This window comes from Monodelphis domestica, chromosome 4 (assembly GCF_027887165.1).
Source record: "Monodelphis domestica isolate mMonDom1 chromosome 4, mMonDom1.pri, whole genome shotgun sequence".
NCBI classification, from domain to species: domain Eukaryota; kingdom Metazoa; phylum Chordata; class Mammalia; order Didelphimorphia; family Didelphidae; genus Monodelphis; species Monodelphis domestica.
The window spans coordinates 249,135,258-249,155,243 of NC_077230.1; the positions used below are offsets into that span (position 1 = coordinate 249,135,258).

Sequence of the window (19,986 nt, forward strand, 5' to 3'; positions counted from 1 at the left end):
TAATAAGTATTTAAACCAATTTGAACAGACTTCTTGTCACAACTAGTTGAAATACCTTGAGTGAACAGAGATGTCCAAGCACTGTTTAGACCTAGTTCACATTCTAAACTGAAAAAAGTTAGTAATATAAAAATGATACCACAAAATCATTAAAATCATAACATAAAAAGCTAGAGAATAAATTATCTCTTATAATTATGATTAATAATTTATATATAGAAATGTGAAGATTATACAAACATTTTATTTCATATATAAAACATAGAACATCTTGGTCAAATAGGATCAATTCAGGAAGATTTGGGGGTGGGGGGAGGGCTTACATTAAAGACCTCTGGTAAAAGTGTGATATCAAAGAACAATAGGTAACTTTTAAAAATAAGAGTCATTCCCTATTAGATAAGTAGTTAAAGGAATAACAGATGCTAACTAAATCTTCAAAACAGAAAAAGCAAACTTTTAACAGCTATCAAAAAAATTTCAAAATCACTAAGAAACAGAAAAAACACAAATTAAAATAATAAAAACCCTAAAAAAGTAAACACAACAAATATAAACTAATAATGGCTGGCATGAAGATAATGTTTTGAAGTTTGAAATGTATTATTTCATTTAAACCTCAAAACAGTTCTATAAGGTAAGTACAACAGATGGGAAAATGACCATCATCAAGAGAGCAGATGTGCCAAGATAGTTTGATTTTTAATGCCTCTCTTTAATGTCTATATGTACAAACTGTTTTCCTATGAAAATTATTTCACTATTCTGCATTTGCATGGCAACTCATAACAGGGTGCTTAATGGCAAATAATGACACTATTTACAATAATGATAAAAAAATTTTGTTCCAGTAGAAAACTGTATTTTCTTCTTTGTATCCCTAGAAGATAGAACTCTGTTTGGCAAGTAGTAGGGGCTTGATAAAAACCTCTTTGCTTGTTGAACAGAGTACCTTATTTTAAATGATTTACCCCAAAGCATTTAGTTATAACAATAGAAAGTGAACTTATAATGGTGATAAATCTTGGTAATTAGCAATACCAGACGCCTGTCTCTAGGTCACATATTACAGTCATGGCTCCCTCTCTCCCTTCCAGAATTTGGTCCAACTTTGTGAAATGCCTTTTGGTTCTCTCAATTACTTATTCTGGTGACCCTGGAATTTTTAAAAAGTCTTCATTTTCCACTTTTGTTTCTTGAGCATTATCATGAACTCGTGCTATTTCGAACAGGATCCTCTTGTTTGGAGCAAAAGTTGTCCCAGTAAAAAGGATCTTCCGATGTCAAAGGAACTGAGGATGCTACCAAATCTTCAAATGTCAAAAAAGTGAACTGTGACATAGTTAGCTTAGAATGATCTTGAGAAAGAACCTAAAAATATAAAGATGTTTAATGTAACACTATCTAAATCTGTTCTATTTAAAGATCCATTTTATAATTAAGAAAATATTTATAAGACAAAATATAGAGGCTGGGACTACTAAATTCAACTCCACTTATTGAGAACATAACAAATTTCAAGAATTAAGACATATCAAGAATAATAACGAACAGAGAATGTGAAGATATGCCCCAAAGTCATATAATTTCATAAAGGAAATGCTTCTTTAGGAAACCATTCAATTCCAGAAATCAGAACACTTATACTAGAAATCTCTGGGGCACAGACCTAACAAATGGAAATCCAGATGGCCTTATTTTACTGTGCAGTGAATAGAAAGTCAAAGTTTTAAAACTGGGAGAGATAAGATGCTCAGATTAAGGCATCTCTCCTAGAAATTTTGCATATAAAAAACTTTATAATGATGATGATGATACTTTGTAATCTGACTTTATCTCATCCTGCTCCTTGCCCCCCTCCCCTTTATTAAGAAAATTAAAAATTTCTTGAAGGCATGGACTACTTCATTTTTCATCATTGTACATGTAACACCTGAGTGCCAAAGGTGCAAAGAATATACTTGTTTAACTAAGCTGGATTAAAGAGTAATGAAAAAAATAATGAAAGGGAACAGAATAGTTGGAAAACTCAGGACTAAAGATATAAAGTAATTATGAAACTAAATCTCCATTACATTTAATACAGTAATATTTATAATAATTTCAGAATTTACCATTCCACCCTCCTCAATGAATATTTCATTATAATAATATGACATTTAGCTACCATCCATCGAGTTTCAATTAAATTACTATTATGATCATAACAACCAGGTGATCAGAAGAGAATTCACTACTAAAGGTAATGAAATGGTAATCATGGGATATGATATTCTAATAGATTAGTTAGCAATTTTTAAGCGCAATAAACTACAGGCATTCAAACGTAAACTACTTGTTAAACATACTATTTAAAATTCTTGACTTAAACTTGGTCAGAAGCATTAAGAAGGAAACAATGAAAATGATTTATTCTGTAATTTTAAATTATGCTCAGCCTTATATGTTCCAATTATAATAGAACAACAATCAACACTAACTAATGTTGTTTAAAATTGTGTCAAAAATATATCTTACTTGAGGATTCTGTGGTCTTAATCCATCTGGTTTCTTAAGAGCAACTGCAATATGATGGTACTCATCCAATCTGCTTTCCTAGAAAAGATATAAAGTTGTACATACTTGTCTTAATATATATCATCATTATTAATCATAGTAATACATTTAACTATATTTGGTTAATCATAACACAACATGTAGAAACAATGAAAATTCAAAATCATAATGAGTTCACAATAATTTTTTTGCAATGCCTACACATTGTGCTGAAAAACAAAAGGCTTAAATTAAAAGTAGCAGATGTTGAGACTGTAAGGGAAAAAGATTATGAGCATACGACAGATGACTTAAAAATGAGACAAAACTTTCAACTTAGAAAACCTTTTGCTAAAACATGCCTCTTTAAGACAGTTACATTTTAAATATGGATACTGTTTTTAAAAAGAACAAAGACTTTCTTTACTTATCTTCGTTCTTTTCACTTAATGTTTTAATCACCAGAAGCTTATACACCCTACTTAATGCCCAAGTGGGGAAGGTCTGCCACCCACTTGCTAAAGTGGGTGACAACTCAGAAACAATTGACTACCCCCTGGGCAGTCCTAAGCAAAGTTATAGATGGCAATTGGTCCCTGTAAAGTGGAGGAAGGGACAGGAAGTGATGTGGGAAAAGCACTATAAAAACCTTTAACTTCCTGTCCAAACACACTTTCTCCTTCAAACTTGGCCTTGGAGGAGAATAAGCACGAATTGTTTCTGGGAAAAAAAAAGTTTTTGGTTTTAGAAAATTTGAAGCAAGGCAAACAATTTCTTAACTTTAAAAGACTTAAAAATTATAATGAAAAAGGATTGTGTTTTGGGTATAATTGAATTTGGAGAATCATTAGAACTTGCAATTCTTGCATGATTATTACTTATTTTATACAAAGCAATTGTTTAAAATAATCATCCAGCTTCCATTCACTTTTTATGTACTAAAAAAGCCTAGCTTCATATATCTACTTTTTATCTCTTTTGAAGGTTAATATAAAATTATATCCTACTATCCAAAGTCAATTTCATCTTGTCTACTCATTCCTTGTCAGAGGCATGGATAAAATTTTAAAGATCAAAAACAGAAAGGGTATTATTCAATGATTCTGTTATTAACCTGAGGTCATGTAATGCATTGTTTCAAGTTGTCATTTCCCAATGTTACCTGCTAATGTAGACTCGCTGCTTCTATACAAAAGGTTAGTTTAAAGTCATATGAAAAACATTAAAGCCTGTATTTTCAAAGGTCTCTTCTTCCAACCATGTGATTTTATGTCCATAAAAAGTAGATACTAAAATTGAAATTGAAATTGACTCAAAATAATCCCCCTACTTTGCCAATTTGAGTTCACAAAAACTTCAACTAGTCTCACATGCAACAGGATTATTTTACTTTTTGAAGATTATAATTTAGATGAGTCCAAATATCTTTTCAAATGTATTTAAGATATAATATCTAATCATCTAGTATTATTCAGTATTACTAAAAAGATGAACAGTGACAAACTGTTAAGAGAAGCAATCTATTGAACAAAACAAACTCAATAGTATGTGAGGAGATAAAAGTTTAAAAACAACTTCAGGAGAGTAAACATTCCATTCTTATACTTTTTCCCCTCCAAGAATGATATATCTACTATTTCTTTTAAGCATCCTTGTTAAGGTCTTCCTTCCTATCTAAAGGCAAATCTTAAGGCATTTTTATTATAAATGAAATTGCAAGCAACAGCCTATAAAAATGTAGAAGGTTCTTTAAGGTATAATATTTCACCTTTCCATAATTGATATTCATACAATATTTTAAAGTTTGCTTGGTATTTTCCTTTTAGAGTAGTGTTTATAAAGCCATGAACCCCATATTCGGGTAAGTTATGGAAAAATTCTGGAAAGTCAAGAAATATAAGGTATATATTTAAAATATCCAGGGGAGGAAGACTAAAAATTAGTATTTTGTTAAGAAAGCTATTTTAGATCCCAAAGATGTCCTAGAATAGTGTTTCAAATGATGTAAACATTTTATAATATATATGAGAAAATTTCAATACTAAAACATTTTTCTGTTTAAAACATAAATACAAAATTATGTGCATTATATATATATATATATATATATATATATATATATATATATATTACCACTGAATCTACTGTACACTGATGGAGTAAAAATCATAACCACTTTAATATCCAAACTCAATATCAACTCTTTAAGAAAAAGATTATTTTTTTTTATATTTTTATCCCTGTGTCACCACACCAATAGCTCTCATATCATCATCAAGATTTACTATGTTTTTAGATCCCAGAGATGAGATTTGAATGCTTGTGTGAATATTAACAAAAGTGCTTTTTAACTGCTCTTTTCTGAAAACTAAATTCTAATCCTTCCATGACATGAGATAAATTTAAAATATTCTAATGTAATTACTAGCAATCAGAATTTGAATACACATTTCTCTGAAAAGTAAGTAAAATGTAAATGAGCATATTTTCTCCTGAAATTTATTACTTCTATTAGTTAAAAATGTAATTGATTTGACATTAAATTTTCTATTATAAAAAGCTTTAACTATGCCAATATTTTGCGCTGATATTATCCACTTTTTAACATTCATCTTCAATATTAGTCTTTGCTCCTAAAAATTGGAACAAATTGATATTATTTTGTTATTGATTCCACTCTGTATCACTGCTGACATTTTTATAACTGCCTAAGTCATGTTTTACTTGTCTCAGAGTTAAGTTTGGAAATGCATCTTTCCTGTAAAACATTCATTATCTCTGAGTTAAGTTTAGAAGTTCAGTTCTCCTGCTAAAGACTTCTATTCTTGCTTCAAGGAGCACTGATATCTTTGAAAGATGTAGGTAATCACCAAGGAGTCTGGTTTGTAATCCAAAGTAGTCTATTCCACTATTGCTAAACTGTCCTTTTACATGGACTTTAAAAATGAGCATTTCTTCCTGAGGGGATGGAAGGATAAATTATAGCTAGCCTCTTCATTCCATTTTTTAAAATTTGCTTAATTTTTTCTTAGATTATATGTTGATACATTTTTTAAAAATTATTTTAATATTTTGGAGACATATTCTCTTCCTCCCCCACAACCTTTCCCCTCCCCAAGTTAGGAGATAATATATATAGATTATACATGTGTTATCATGCAATACATATTTCCAAGTTCATCATATTGTGAAGGAGGACACATATCACTTATGCTAAAGAAAAAATCAAGGAGGAAATAAGAAGAATGGCATGCTTCAATCTACATTCCCCTTCATTCCTAATTTCCAGTCAGTCATATTGCTCCTCATGCCGAGGGGACTCTATAGACTCTGTAACCAATTTTATTGATTATCTTCAGCTAAAATGCTTCCTTCTATTCTGGATGCTCCTCCTTTTGTCCTTAAAAGAGAGATGTCCTATATGTTCTGAAATATTTAGAGCAGATTTCTTTGTTGTTGCAAAGAACTGGAATTGGGGAATGGATAAACAAGTTGTGATGGATTATTATTGTGTCTTAAGAAATGACGAGGGTTAACAGTATTTTTTTAATAGAAAGCCATACATCAAATTATGAAGAGAAAAATGAGCAGAACCAAGAGAATGCTATATAGTAAAACAGAAATAGTTTGAAGAATAGCTTTTGGTTGTCTATCTTAAGAAAAATACCTGAAACAAGTAAGATATAGTTTTATATATACATTTATCTTTTTATCAAATAATGCTTTCTGGAATGGGGGATGAGGGAGATAACTGGGAATTTTAAAGTAACAAGCAAATAAATTAACTTTAAAATAAATAAATGATAAATTGATCATGCTAAGAACTTTTGCCTCAGTTTACTTGGATTTCAATCATAACATTCCTATAGAAACAATTATTTAATCCAATAAACATTTCATGAATACTGGATATATGGAAGAAACCAATTTTTGGAGGACAAGTATATGAAGATGGCAAAGTTCTAGTTTCTTCACTCTCTGGAAATTACAATTTAGTAAGAAGGAAAACGAGTAAAGAAATTAAAACAAGTACAGAGCTTAAAAACTGGTTTATAAAATAATCAACAAAATGTTAACCTGGTCAAGGAGGAGAAAAATGGCAAAACAACTGTGATCATAAGGTAAACTTTCATGAAAAAAAGATGGAATTTGATCTAAATCTTGAAGGATGGGTTCTAATTAGTAGAGACTGTGGGTTTGGGAGAGTGACATAGATAAGAGAATTCTAGGCATAAAGAAAACCATGAATTATCTCAGGCATAGAAAACAGGCAGGCAGTCAAAAAGCATTTGTTAAGAACCTCTGATATCCAGGTATAAATATGATATGTTTTTAGAGAAAAGGAAATAGTACAGTTTGTCTTGAAAGTCACTGAAGTTTTAGGGTTAAGGGAATATGATTAGGAGGTATGTGGGAGTAACAACTGAATAAAAGAACAATTTAAGTAGAGTGAGGAAGCAGGGAAAAGCCAAATTGACAGAGATTAAGAGAAAAATGAAAGCTAAGAAAGTAGAAATATGTTCTTCAAACTACTTGAAGCTACAACTATTTTTAGAAAGTAAAACATAATATTTAATATACATATGGTAATTCAAATTAGTTAAAATATACTAAGAATGTGAAAATTCTTAATGGAAAAAAATCTGATTTTTTTACCTCAAATGCCCATTCTTCTTCATCTTCTCCATCAAGTAGCATATTTGTTTCTTTATATACTTTGCCTATTTCCAGATGAAGTGGAGATATATTAAACTCGATTCGCTGTAATTTAAATCCTATTCCAACTCCAATGGCTTTTAAGAAGCTTTCTTTTAGTGCCTAAAATATTAAAAGATTTGATGTTACAGTTAAAGCATTTGATAAATTAAACATCAGTTCAAACAATACAAAATTTGTAGACTACACGTGTTAAGTTCTATGATCCTGTGTTACTTTCCCCCAAACATGCTTTGCTATGAAATGTTTTCCTGTTCCCATAGAAACAGCACAAAGCTAAACACATCCTGAATTTCATTCATATGATTTATGAAAAAGAAAAAGTAATTTAGAAATGGTGACATGTAGTACACCATGTTTTATATCTTTAATAATGCAAAATCTCTGTTCTATAAGAATATGTTGTGGTGCCAAATCCCATTACCACAAAATACTGTTTAATAATTTCAAAACCATAACTGATAATCCACTTAATTCAAGTAATGGTTGAACTTTTGATGATCTGAAATGCTTTTGTTTCCAATTTTTATATGGAATAATGAGATCTCTAATACATGAGTTTTGATCATCAAAATCAGAATAAAAGCATACCCAATGCCTATAAAATATATCCAGCTGGGTCCATTCATCTTCAAAGGTTTTAATTGTCTTCCATTCTCTTTCTGTAAACTGTCTATTCATAAGGCGAAAGAATTCTGGAATTGAGCTTCGGCCTGTCAATTGAGAAAATATAGTATTACAATTAGTTATTTTAAAATCTGGGAGACATTTTCCAATATAACTTCTAAAATTTTTAATGTCAGATCCTCATTATAGTTCCCTGTGATTTATTCTGCAATAGTTTTAAATGTTTTATATGAAATTGGTTACTTTTTGGCTTTTTCTTCCATTACTCAAATGAAATAATGAAAGAATGCAAAAAGAAAAATAAATAAAACATTTTAAAACAATAAAATATATTGAAGACTAAGAAATCGTTTCTATCACAAAAGTTGTGTAAATTATGATTGTGTGAAAATGGAACTCCCCTAAGACTTAGATATCAGAACAGAAAATGATGAGACAGATATCAATAGTGTAATATTTAGAAATTGGTTTGACTAAAAATCTGAATTAAAATAATTGAATTGTGGCCATTGTTTATAAAAATAATTAACTTCTATCAAAATGACTAAGCAGTTTTTATTTATAAGGAAGCAATATGAAATATAAGAAAGAGGTAAAAAAAATCACCTAGCTACAAATGCCCTAAATCCTAGACTGCAAATGCACATCTGAAAGCAAGTTTCATCATAAATCAAAGTCCTAATTAGGAAGCCAAAACCCGAAGAGCCAGAAGATGCTGAAAACTATGCCAAGAATCTTCAGCCTCTAAGAATCTTCAGACCTCTAAGAATCTCACCAGAGCTCATGCTGAAGAAGAGAGTGTCCCACTGAAGCACCCACTGAGAGAGAGGGTCTCCTCAAAGAACCAAGGAAGCAAAGAGTGAATCTTCTCCTCTGGTCTTGCCTTTTATAGTCCTTTTCCACATCACTTCCTGTTTCTCTCCCATTTCACAGTCTCCCCATTTGCCTGGTACTGACCAAAGGGGGAAATGCTTAAGGCCTTTGGGGGTGTGAACTAGTAAGTGACTTGTGAGCTCTCTTACCTACTGACTTACCAAGTGCTAAGTTAGGGGTGCTTCAAATTCTTGATTTGATTAAATCAAAGGATGCTGATTGATTACATTTAAAAATAAACTAAGAGTTCAATTCTCTCTTCACATTAGGTAGTACTTCCAATCATACTATCAGAGAAAAAAAAGTAAGAGCTATGGTGGATGGAAAGGACCCAGGTAAGGATATGTCAAAAGGACATGAACCATGAGGATTAATGCAATCTTCTCCTGGCTTGTTTCTGGACATAATGAAAAACTAACAAAACATGTGCTACTGAACAATAGTAGGGAAAAAAAAAACATGCAACTGCCTAAGATAATATAACCTTAATTGGGCAGTCCTTGTTGCAAGCAATCATTCTGTACCTCCCTAATTAATTCTATTCCATTCACCATCATAGCTTACCAAGCCTTTTATATCCTTCTGTAAATTTCTCATGACTCCCCTTACCCCACCCATTCAACTGAGAAACTTGCTTCATATTTTATTTTAAAAATTGAGATAATTTGCCAGGAACATCTCATCTCACGCTGAACAGGTATATTCTGCCTCTAGCTTCTTCTCTACCTCTATCTCACACAAAAAGGTGGTCCTTTTCCTTGACAAATTTAAGCCTTCTATGTGCCCAAATGATTCTATTCCAATCTGTTTTCTCCAGCAAATTGATTACTCTATCATCACCACTTCTTCACTTATCTTCAAGGTCTTTCTGTCTCCTAGCAGCTTTCTTCATGACTATAATAAGCAAGGGCATTTCTCTCCTATCCTCAAAAAAATCCTCCTCTTATCTTCCCATATCTCTTCTGCCTTTTGTGGCTAAACTTAAGATTGTGGAAAGACTTCCTTCTCATGTTCTTTTGTTAACTCTCTATGGTCTAGCTTCTAATCTTCTCCCTTACACAAAACTTTCCTTTCCAAAGTTACTAAGGATCTCCTGATAGAACAGGCTAATAGGCTTTTCTCAATCTTCATCCTTCTTAAACTCTAGGCAGGTTTTGACACCCATGATCACCATCTTCTCATTCATATACCCTCATTTTTTGGAACTCAACTTTCTCCTAATTTTCTTCCTACTTATGGGACCATTCTTTCTCAGTCTCCTTTGTCAGATGCTCATCCAGGTCATATTTGTTAACAGTAGATATTCCATCAGACTCTGTCCTTGGTCCTCTTCTCTTCTCTTTCTATACTATATTACTTGGTTATCTTATTAGCCCACACATATTCTTTTCAAATATCATCTCTCTGATGATAATTCTCAGAAATAAAATGTACAAGTTGATTTCGTTTTGAAAGAAGATGTCACAACTATTAGACTATCAAAATAGAATGGAAAGTCTCCCTGATGGGCTCCCACCAATCAGTTTTCAAGCAGAACTGGCTGGGTACAAGTCAGTGATGTTTTAAGGGAATCTTTTCTGGGAAGTCTGAACTAGAAAACCTCTGAAGACCTTTCAAATTCAAAATATCTGAGAAAAAAATGGAAAGAATCAAAAAAGAATGGTAGATTTCAAGCTCTGAGGACTCTGAAACCAAACTCTATTTGGCTTTTCTGGTTATTTTTTAAAACAGGTAAACAGGAGGGCTGAGGAATAGAGCTCTTCAAAATTTGTCAAGAGGTCTTTTAGATCATCTATAACTGTGAAGGGGGTGAGATTGGTTACTCTGCCAAATAACCAGAAAAACAGTTTAAGAACATTCTTTGATCAGATTTTGACCACTACAGAATACTTCCTGGTCTATACTTGTCTATATTTCTGCCTCTGCACCTCTCTCTCTCTCTCTGTCTCTCTCTCCCTCTCTCCTCTCTGTCTCTCTCTCTCTCTCTCTCTGTCTCTCTCTGTGTGTCTCTCTCTCTGTCTCTCTCTAACACACACACACACACACATATCCTTTCAAAGCAATTAGAGTCAGTGAAGGTATATCAATTTTTTGTAGGACCAGGCAATAAACATTTTCTTTGTGTGTATGTGTGTGTGTGTGTGTGTAGGGGGGGGGGTTCATCAACCATTATACCTTTGATGACAAGAGATTTTTTTATTTTTCTTAAGATTTCATTAGTATCCCTGGTGGCACATCATAGCCCACATGCTTTCTTTTTAGTACTGTACTACAGTTATACTGCTTCATAAAATAGATTCTAATAAAACATGATTTGTAAGGATTAAGTATCAGGTACAGGAATTTCTATACTTTTATTTTTACTACACAGTTCAAGAAAAATTTTATGGCTGTGAAACTAATAAAAAAGAAAAGTTTTCCTTTCCTATTGCTAAGACTAAGAGTTTCCCAGGCAACAAAAGTAACTTATGGCTTTTCAGAGTAATTTTATCATTCTAAATACATTTCCTTACACAGATCCTACAGTGAGTCCCTAAATGTTTCTGGTTTGCTACCCTCAACCCAGACCTAATATGTATATTTGGAGAGGATGTTGGAAATTGCAAAATAGAGTGATATGTGTCAAGAATCTTATTGTTTGTTTTTGGAAGCCCAAGAAATCAACTCCATCCATTTTTAATTTTTCTGTCTAATAAGAACCTATATATCATACTTCAATTTAGCTTAAATTTTCATACTTAAAGAATTTAGGCTTCTAAAAGGCAAGGCCTATTACATTTTTTGTTCTTGTCTTCCAGCACCTAGCACAATGCCTGATGTACAGTAGATGGTTAAAAAATGCTTACTGATTGAATGATATACTCTGGTTTCAATGTCAATATACATGTGTTTCATTTAATTCATTCAGTAGTAAATCAACTCACTGGTAGTTGGATAAGGATCTCATTAACACCATTATAACTTAGTGTTTGTAGATGGCCTAACTAGGTGATTCTTATTATGTTTTGTGCTCCTTTACCCAACATTCTGCCATTATCACTGAAGAAAGACAAGGAGGAACCATAAGATAAATGGTGATATTGTATTTTATCTACTTGATAAAACAGCTTGTGTATAACACTGTAAGAAGGGAAATAATAAACCCTTAAGGATTTTATTAGCTAGCAAGGCTAGAAGGTGTTTGAAGGCTAGTTGCTTGGGGTGTCCTTCTTAACCAGAGGGCCTCAAGGGGTATGTCCCTGTGATGAAAACTATGTACAGGGAGAGACAGGATCCTGTATTCAGATAAGAGACATATATGGGGTAAAGTATTAATGGTTTGCCAGTTCTTAGCCTAACCCTAGATATCCTTTCTGATATGGGCCTGTCAGAGAGGCAGTGATGGTGGTCAGCTCTGTGTTTGGCTTAACCGTAACCTCTTGGAACTGCCTCCCCAATTGACCTCTTTCACCCTCTACCTCCCTCAGTATCTTCCAAAGATTTATCTGACTGTGTTAGAATATAATTTAAAAGGTAGTTTATTAATATAACTAACAAGGGAAAGGTTTAGGCAAGTGGGATTCAGGAGATCCTTAAGCTATCTGTCCAGACTGGTCTTAAGTCCCCTGCTTTGTCCACCTGCTGGGACCAGTCTAAAAAGCAATTCTTCTTTCCTCCTAAGCTATATTAACTTAAACTAAATTTCTAAGTATCAGTTTGAGTCTTGAGATTAAGATGTTACAGAGACAGATTGTTTCTTCAGGTCAGACACAGAGACTGCCCTTATGGGAATAATTCCCCTTGGGCTAATCTAAAATGTCTTATCTGACCGCCTCATTCTTGACAAGATGAAATTCAAGGCAGTTCATGGACACCAGAGACGTAGCAGCCAATTTGGGACACTCCTTGGAATTAGATGAGATTTTCAAATCCAGAGCTCATGAAAACTCCTTCACTCTCTAAGGCTCAGGACTGTAACCGCCTCTCTTCTGTCAGCTGAAAAAACTCCCCAGCATCCCTCTGCAACATTCCTTCTCCAGTCTGCCAATCATGTCTCCTCCTGTGTTCCATCTCCACCTTATTAATCTCTATTCCTATATTCCTCCCCTTTCAAGAACTAACACAATAGCAAAAGCTGGAAGATATGCCAATACTGGCCTTCTTAAAGTATAAAAATGTCTGGATAATTTATGGAAATATAGAACTTTCTGGTTAAAAAAATGTATCTTTCACAGAGATAAGAGTGGAAGTTAAAAGTCTCGTTTACAAGATATATATAGACTGACTCAAGTTTATAAGACATAGCCATTCCCTAAATGAAAATGGTCAACAGATATGAACAAGAAGGTCTCAAGGGGAAAAAAATCCAAACTATGAAAAAAATTCTCTAAATTACTAATAGCAGCCTTTGATATTAATCATTTTTTCCTTCTTAATACTCTCTTTTCTAGGTTTTTAAGACTCCACTCTCTTCTGATTCTCCTATCAGACAACTCCTGTCTCCTTTGCTGGCTCCTCCTTGGATCACATCCTTTGACAATAGGTGTCCCTCAGGGTTCTGTCTTGGGTCCTCTACTCTTTTCCTTTTACTTGAATATCTCATTAGCTCCCGTGGATTTAATTATAATCTTTATGATGTAACAGTTAAAAATTAAAGGTTATACTAAATCAGGGGTCCCCAAACTACAGCCCCGTGGGCTACATGCAGCCCCTTGAGCCCATGTATCAGGCCCCCACCACATTTCCGGAAGGGGCACCTCTTTCATTGGTCAGTGAGAGGAGCATTGTATGTGGTGGCACCTCAAAGTGAGGCATCATTCACATACAGTACTACTTCTGGTGACATAATCCTTTGTGTGGCACCTGAGAATGCTGCCCAATGACAAACCACCCCTAGGGAAAAAAGGGTCCTTCTTTTTTTTTTTTAAAAAAGCCCTTACCAAAGCAGCAGTCATCAAAACAATTTGGTACTGGCTAAGAAACAGAAAGGAAGATCAGTGGAATAGACTGGGGGAAAGCGACCTCAGCAAGACAGTATATGATAAACCCAAAGATCCCAGCTTTTGGGACAAAAATCCACTATTCTATAAAAACTGTTGGGAAAATTGGAAGACAGTGTGGGAGAGACTAGGAATAGATCAACACCTCACACCCTACACCAAGATATATTCAAAATGGATGAGTGACCTAAACATAAAGAAGGAAACCATAAGTAAATTGGGTAAACACAGAATAGTATACATGTCAGACCTTTGGGAGGGGAAAGGCTTTAAAACCAAGCAAGATATAGAAAGAATCACAAAATGTAAAATAAATAATTTTGACTACATCAAACTAAAAAGCTTTTGTACAAACAAAACCAATGTAACTAAAATCAGAAGGGAAACAACAAATTGGGAAAAAAATCTTCATAGAAACCTCTGACAAAGGTTTAATTACTCATATTTATAAAGAGCTAAATCAATTGTACAAAAAATCAAGCCATTCTCCAATTGATAAATGGGCAAGGGACATGGATAGGCAGTTCTCAGATAAAGAAATCAAAACTATTAACAAGCACATGAAGAAGTGTTCTAAATCTCTTATAATCAGAGAGATGCAAATCAAAACAACTCTGAGGTATCACCTCACACCTAGCAGATTGGCTAACATAACAGCAAAGGAAAGTAATGAATGCTGAAGGGGATGTGGCAAAGTAGGGACATTAATTCATTGCTGGTGGAGTTGTGAATTGATCCAACCATTCTGGAGGGCAATTTGGAACTATGCCCAAAGGGCGACAAAAGAATATCTACCCTTTGATCCAGCCATAGCATTGCTGGGTCTGTACCCCAAAGAGATAATGGACAAAAAGACTTGTACAAAAATATTCATAGCTGCGCTCTTTGTGGTGGCCAAAAACTGGAAAACGAGGGGATGCCTATCAATTGGGGAATGGCTGAACAAACTGTGGTATATGTTGGTGATGGAATACTATTGTGCTAAAAGGAATAATAAAGTGGAGGAGTTCCATGGAGACTGGGACAACCTCCAGGAAGTGATGCAGAGCGAGAGGAGCAAAACCAGGAGAACATTGTACACAGAGACTAATACACTGTGGTATAATCGAACGTAATGGACTTCTCCATAAATGGTGGTGTAATGTCCCTGAACAACTTGCAGGGATCCAGGAGAAAAAAACACCATTCATAAGGAAAGGATAAACTATGGGAGTGGAAACACCGAGGAAAAGCAACTGCCTGAATACAGAGGTTGAGGGGACATGACAGAGGATAGACTATAAATGAACACTCTAATGCAAATACTATCAACAAAGCAATGGGTTCAAATCAAGAAAACATCTAATGCCCAGTGGACTTACGCGTCGGCTATGGGGGGTGGGGGGAGGAAAAGAAAATGATCTATGTCTTTAACGAATAATGCTTGGAAATGATCAAATAAAATATATTAAAAAAAAAAAAAAAGCCCTTACCTTCTGCCTTGGAGCCAATACTATGTATTGGCTCCAAGGCAGAAGAGTGGCAAGGGCTAGGCAATGGGGGTCAAGTGACTTACCCAGGGTCACACAACTGGGAAGTGTCTAAGGCTAGATTTGAACCTAGGACCTCTCGTCTCTAGGCCTAGCTCTCAATCCACTGAGCTATCCAGCTGCCCCCAAAAAGGGTTCTTCTTAATGATTTATAAATTCTATTACAATATGATTCTTGTAACCAAAGAATAATGTTCTAAATTGATAAAATTAAATTAAATTTAAAAAAAATAAGTTCTATTTCACAGATACAGTATCTGAAATAGATTTGGAAATGACTAAAATCTTTCTTTAGTAAAAGCTCAGATTTTGAAAGCTGGATTTATGGTTATATATCCATATCTGTGTCTAGACACACAGTGTCCTATTTAAATGTGTGCATTGGTATTAGGAATTCATTTGGCTAAGTAAATGTGATTTTTAACTATTTGTGCTAAAGATTATGAAAGCTTCAATAAGAAAATATTTTCAATGTAACAATCAATCAATCTAGAAAATGCTAGATTCTGAGTCCAAGAACATGAGTTAGATTTCCCCTATTAACTACCTATTGTATAACTGAAAATCTATTACCCTAAAAAAAGAACTACATTTCCCAGGAGCCCACTGCCTTCCTGTTGTTACATACTTCCTGTAGACAGGGGATATTAGGCAGAGACTTTGGCTTGATGACAGTGAGCTCGGTGGTGATAAGGTGGGTGTTTTGAATTGATTGATCAGCCATGGGCACATGGTTTTGGTTTTTTAATTTTGTTACCTTTTTTATTCCTTTATTTCTAATGATCATTAATAAATCTCCAAAAATATAACATTTTTATTATTGAGATTGAATTTTAATTTTTACACTAAATAACACTAAGTCACTTGGCCTAGTCTCAGTTTCCTCATCTATAGAGTAGAATGATGTCCCCTGATGTTCTTTCTAGCTTTATATCTCAAAAAGTATATCTGTATCTAGGGTTGGGGAAAGCTTTCTGAGCTATGGATCAGATAAACACAGATCTAGAAGTAGAAAAGACCCTAAAAGATACCTAGGCCAATCCACTCATTTATAATTTAGGAATGTGAGGCCCTGGAAGATTAAGAAATTTGTCCAAGGTTGCACAATTAGTAAACATCAGATCCAAGATTTCCACCCATATCTACTGTGATGCTAGTCAATGTTCTTTCTCTTAACCACATGCCTCCCTTACCCAAAAGATATAACACTCCTTTATGTTTGGTTCTTACAAAATTGATGATTCATTATCAAATTTTAGGTGATTCACATTCTTACACATATGTAGTTTGGAATAAGTATTAGTTTTTAAATAACTGTGGTAGACAGCATGATGCAAGTCTATGGATTGGATTGTATATTTCTATGAGATGAATTTTTCTTCTCAAAGGGAACCAAGCAATATCTGAATCTATTTTCAAATAAGAGGAAAGAATGGCAAAAATCAGTAAGATTTTAAAATTCTATGTCTTTATTTGTTTCTGCACTTTAAATCTCTGGATTTATTAATTATAATGTCTCTTGCCAAAAAAGGCACTGCACTCTCCAAACTTTTTCTTTATTTTTCATCCCACATTTTACAAGTTGGAATACTTTATGAGGGGTTGGCTTTACAAAGTTTGTGTTTTCTTTTGGGAGAATATATTTTGTTTCAACATATCTGGCACTTTTAAATAACAATATCTACCCACTATAGTACCTTTGCATTAAAAACTAACTAGAATCACAATATAATGGCTGTGACTGACAATGCAAGTAACTGCATTTTTGTAACTTACCATCTAATAACAGAAAGGAAGGACTATGTCTACACTTACAAATTTGGAACCAATATTGTCCATCATAATTGACTTGTTTTTGTTGCTTTTTTAGTGTTTTGTATTTGTACCATGTAGTCAGGATATATTCTATTATTCTGGTTCTTCTTTCTTCAGCTAGGTAACATAGAAGAGAGAATTCTCAACTCATAGTCAGGAAGAACTGAATTCAAATCTTGATTCTGACACAATAACTTAATAAGCTTCCAGTAACAGTAGAAGAGGGATGGGCTGAGGCTTCCATCTTAAAGCCTCCTACATCTTCATCATGCTGCATATATCTCCTTCCTGATCTCAAAAAACCCTTAAGATTGGGAAAAGGAGAAGCAAAAGGTCTTCTACAATTGGCACATGCCTTCCATCTTACTGCACAAGTCTCTTACCTGATCTCTAGCCTCCTGTGGGAAAAATAGGGAGGAGGATACCTTGCTATCCTGTCCTCAATGCATGTTCTGCTGGTTCTCTAGCTTCCTGTGGAATGAAGAGAAGCTCCATTCCATCTTACTAGTTGCCTTTGCTAAGATGTGGGAAGAGAGTGCCATTCTATCAAGTATCCAGATTGGTCTCCCATTTGGGGAAGTAGAGCATCACTACTCCTTCCATTCCAAATATTTGCCTTACTTGCCTGAAATGATCAGGGCTCTGTAAAGATGCCACCCATAGGTCACAATATTGACTTATTTTTTTAACTTAATGATTAACAATCTCCCACTAGGTTCTACCCTTCACATGAAAGTGATTCTGAATTCTCATAGGTCATCAAACAAACCCTACTATCCAGTTCTTTATTCCTATCCTACTCAACTGCCCTCCCTCCAAAGCCAACCAAATTTTATCCCAACCCTTCCAATTGCCCTCTGGAATATCAGCTCTATAGGCAACAACCTTCTTTTCATCTCAAAACCTGACCCTTCCCAATCTTTTCACTTTGTTAGCTTTCATTAAGATGTGTCTCTTATTTGAAGACAGTCTCCATGGTGACCATTCCAACACTATCTGCACTTTCACTCATTCAGTAGTCCAGGAAGTGAATTGAAATACTCCTTGCTCCCTCTTGCCACTTCTAGATTCTTCCCCTACCACCATCACTAAATAAACTCTCCTCTTTTGAAGTCTATATACTTTGTATTTACAACCCAATCAAAAACTTGGTAGCTGTTGTCTAGATATCTAGGATGCTCCTTCTTAAATGAGTTCAGTATCTGGTTCATACTCTTTCTCTCCTTGACTCCTGCCCTTATATTAAAGGACATTATATATATATATGTATATATATATAATATTAGGATATTAATCATCCTAAACTCTAGCTCCTCAACCTAATTATTTCTTATGATGTACTCCCCTACCCCATGTCAACCACACATAAAGATGGTTATACTCTTGATCTTGCCATTACTTATAAATGTACCATCTCCATGTTGGTAGACACTAAAATTCCTTTATTTTCTTACAATTTTTTGGCCTTCTGTCTCTCCCTTTGCCTTTCCATATCAAATCCTACTCTTTGTTCACATTATATAATAACTCAACCCCTTAATTCACTACAAAGTTATAATCCTGTACTACCTTTTCTCTCTTAATTTTCCCATCTTGTACCTTTAGTAAACAAGTCCAACTTATACTATTTCTCTTATGTGTTTTGCCTCTTTGTTATATTGTCATTTGTTCCCTGCTAAATCCTAGCCCTGGTTTACTCTCACCATTTGATGCCTTTGTTCCAACAAACATACTACTGAATGATGGTTCCTGAAGAACCACCACACAACTGTTTTGACTAGATCTCAAACAAATTTATGTAATATAAACTCAAATGGGCCCTCACAACTGCTAGGCAAACCTTCTACACATCCCTAATTAGCTCACTATCCCATTCACCACAGTACCTCTTTCAAAAGTTTTTCTTTCCTCTCAAACATCCCAAGGTTCCCCTCTCCTACCTGTTCAGCTGACAACTTCTCCTCAAACTCTAATGAAAACATTGAGGTTATTTGATACAAAATTCCTTCTCATCTCATAATACGGAGATGTCTTGTTAATATTTTCTTTTTCACTTCCGTCTCACATGAAAAAGTGATTCTTCTCCTTCTAAGTCTAATGCCTCTAAAAGCACAAGTGATCCTATTCTACTGTCTCTTCTCCAGTAGATTGTCCTTTTTTCATCACAACTCTCTCATTTATGTTCAAACTCTTTCTACTAGGTGCTTCCCTCATGACTAGAAACATGCTCATTTCTCCATTTCTATCATTGGAAAGCCCTCACTTGATCCATTTATTCCTTCTAACTAGCTTGACATTTAAAAAGGTAATGGAAGTAATATAAGATTTTGTCATAGATAGTCATCCGGATAAAAAATTACATGAACCAAGTATGATAATTGCCTCAGTATCCACCATTATCCCCTTTCCTGCCCCTGGGACATTTCAGAACCCATATATGGCTGTGAGGTGTAAACCTCAAATTTCCTTAGACTTATAAATGTTGGAAATTTCACCATTGGGATATTTCATACTTGGAAAATTTCTTACTGATAGTCTATTGGAATGGGAACCCCATTGGCATGGGAGGTTCTTTCTCTTCCCTTCTTAAGATTACTTTAGGACAGAAACCCTTTGCTGAACAATGGAAAGGACTTTGACCTATGCTTAAGCATAGAACAGGAATTTCTTTGAGTCTTGATTGATTTTAGAATTGATACAATGGAGATACTTGGAATAAATCTCCACCCTATTCAGTCCTAATAGGATTGAGTAAGGGCTGCAGCCTAGATCAAAATTTAATTATTCCAATCTCTACCCTACTCAAGTTAACAGGATTTAGAAAGGGCTGTAGCAAAGGAGTAAAGATTTAATCATTTGAAAATATGACCTTCAACAGACATGTGCAAAAGCCAGAAACCTCTGGGCGGTCC

General features: G+C 34.1%; 1 protein-coding gene across 3 annotated transcripts in view; it reads right to left on the bottom strand.

The window, feature by feature from the left end:
* Positions 1-224: 224 nt before the first annotated feature.
* Positions 225-19,986, bottom strand: part of AASDHPPT (aminoadipate-semialdehyde dehydrogenase-phosphopantetheinyl transferase) — a 57,045-nt gene continuing 37,283 nt past the window's right edge. For all 3 annotated transcript variants that reach the window (XM_056794445.1, XM_001381505.4, XM_016433879.2), the window contains 4 exons: positions 7,843-7,964; positions 7,192-7,353; positions 2,518-2,595; positions 225-1,371 (listed from right to left, as the gene is read on the bottom strand). In XM_056794445.1, coding sequence (XP_056650423.1) covers positions 1,207-1,371; positions 2,518-2,595; positions 7,192-7,353; positions 7,843-7,964 — 527 coding nt within the window. In that variant the 3' untranslated portion in view covers positions 225-1,206. The remainder of the gene's footprint in view (positions 1,372-2,517; positions 2,596-7,191; positions 7,354-7,842; positions 7,965-19,986) is intronic.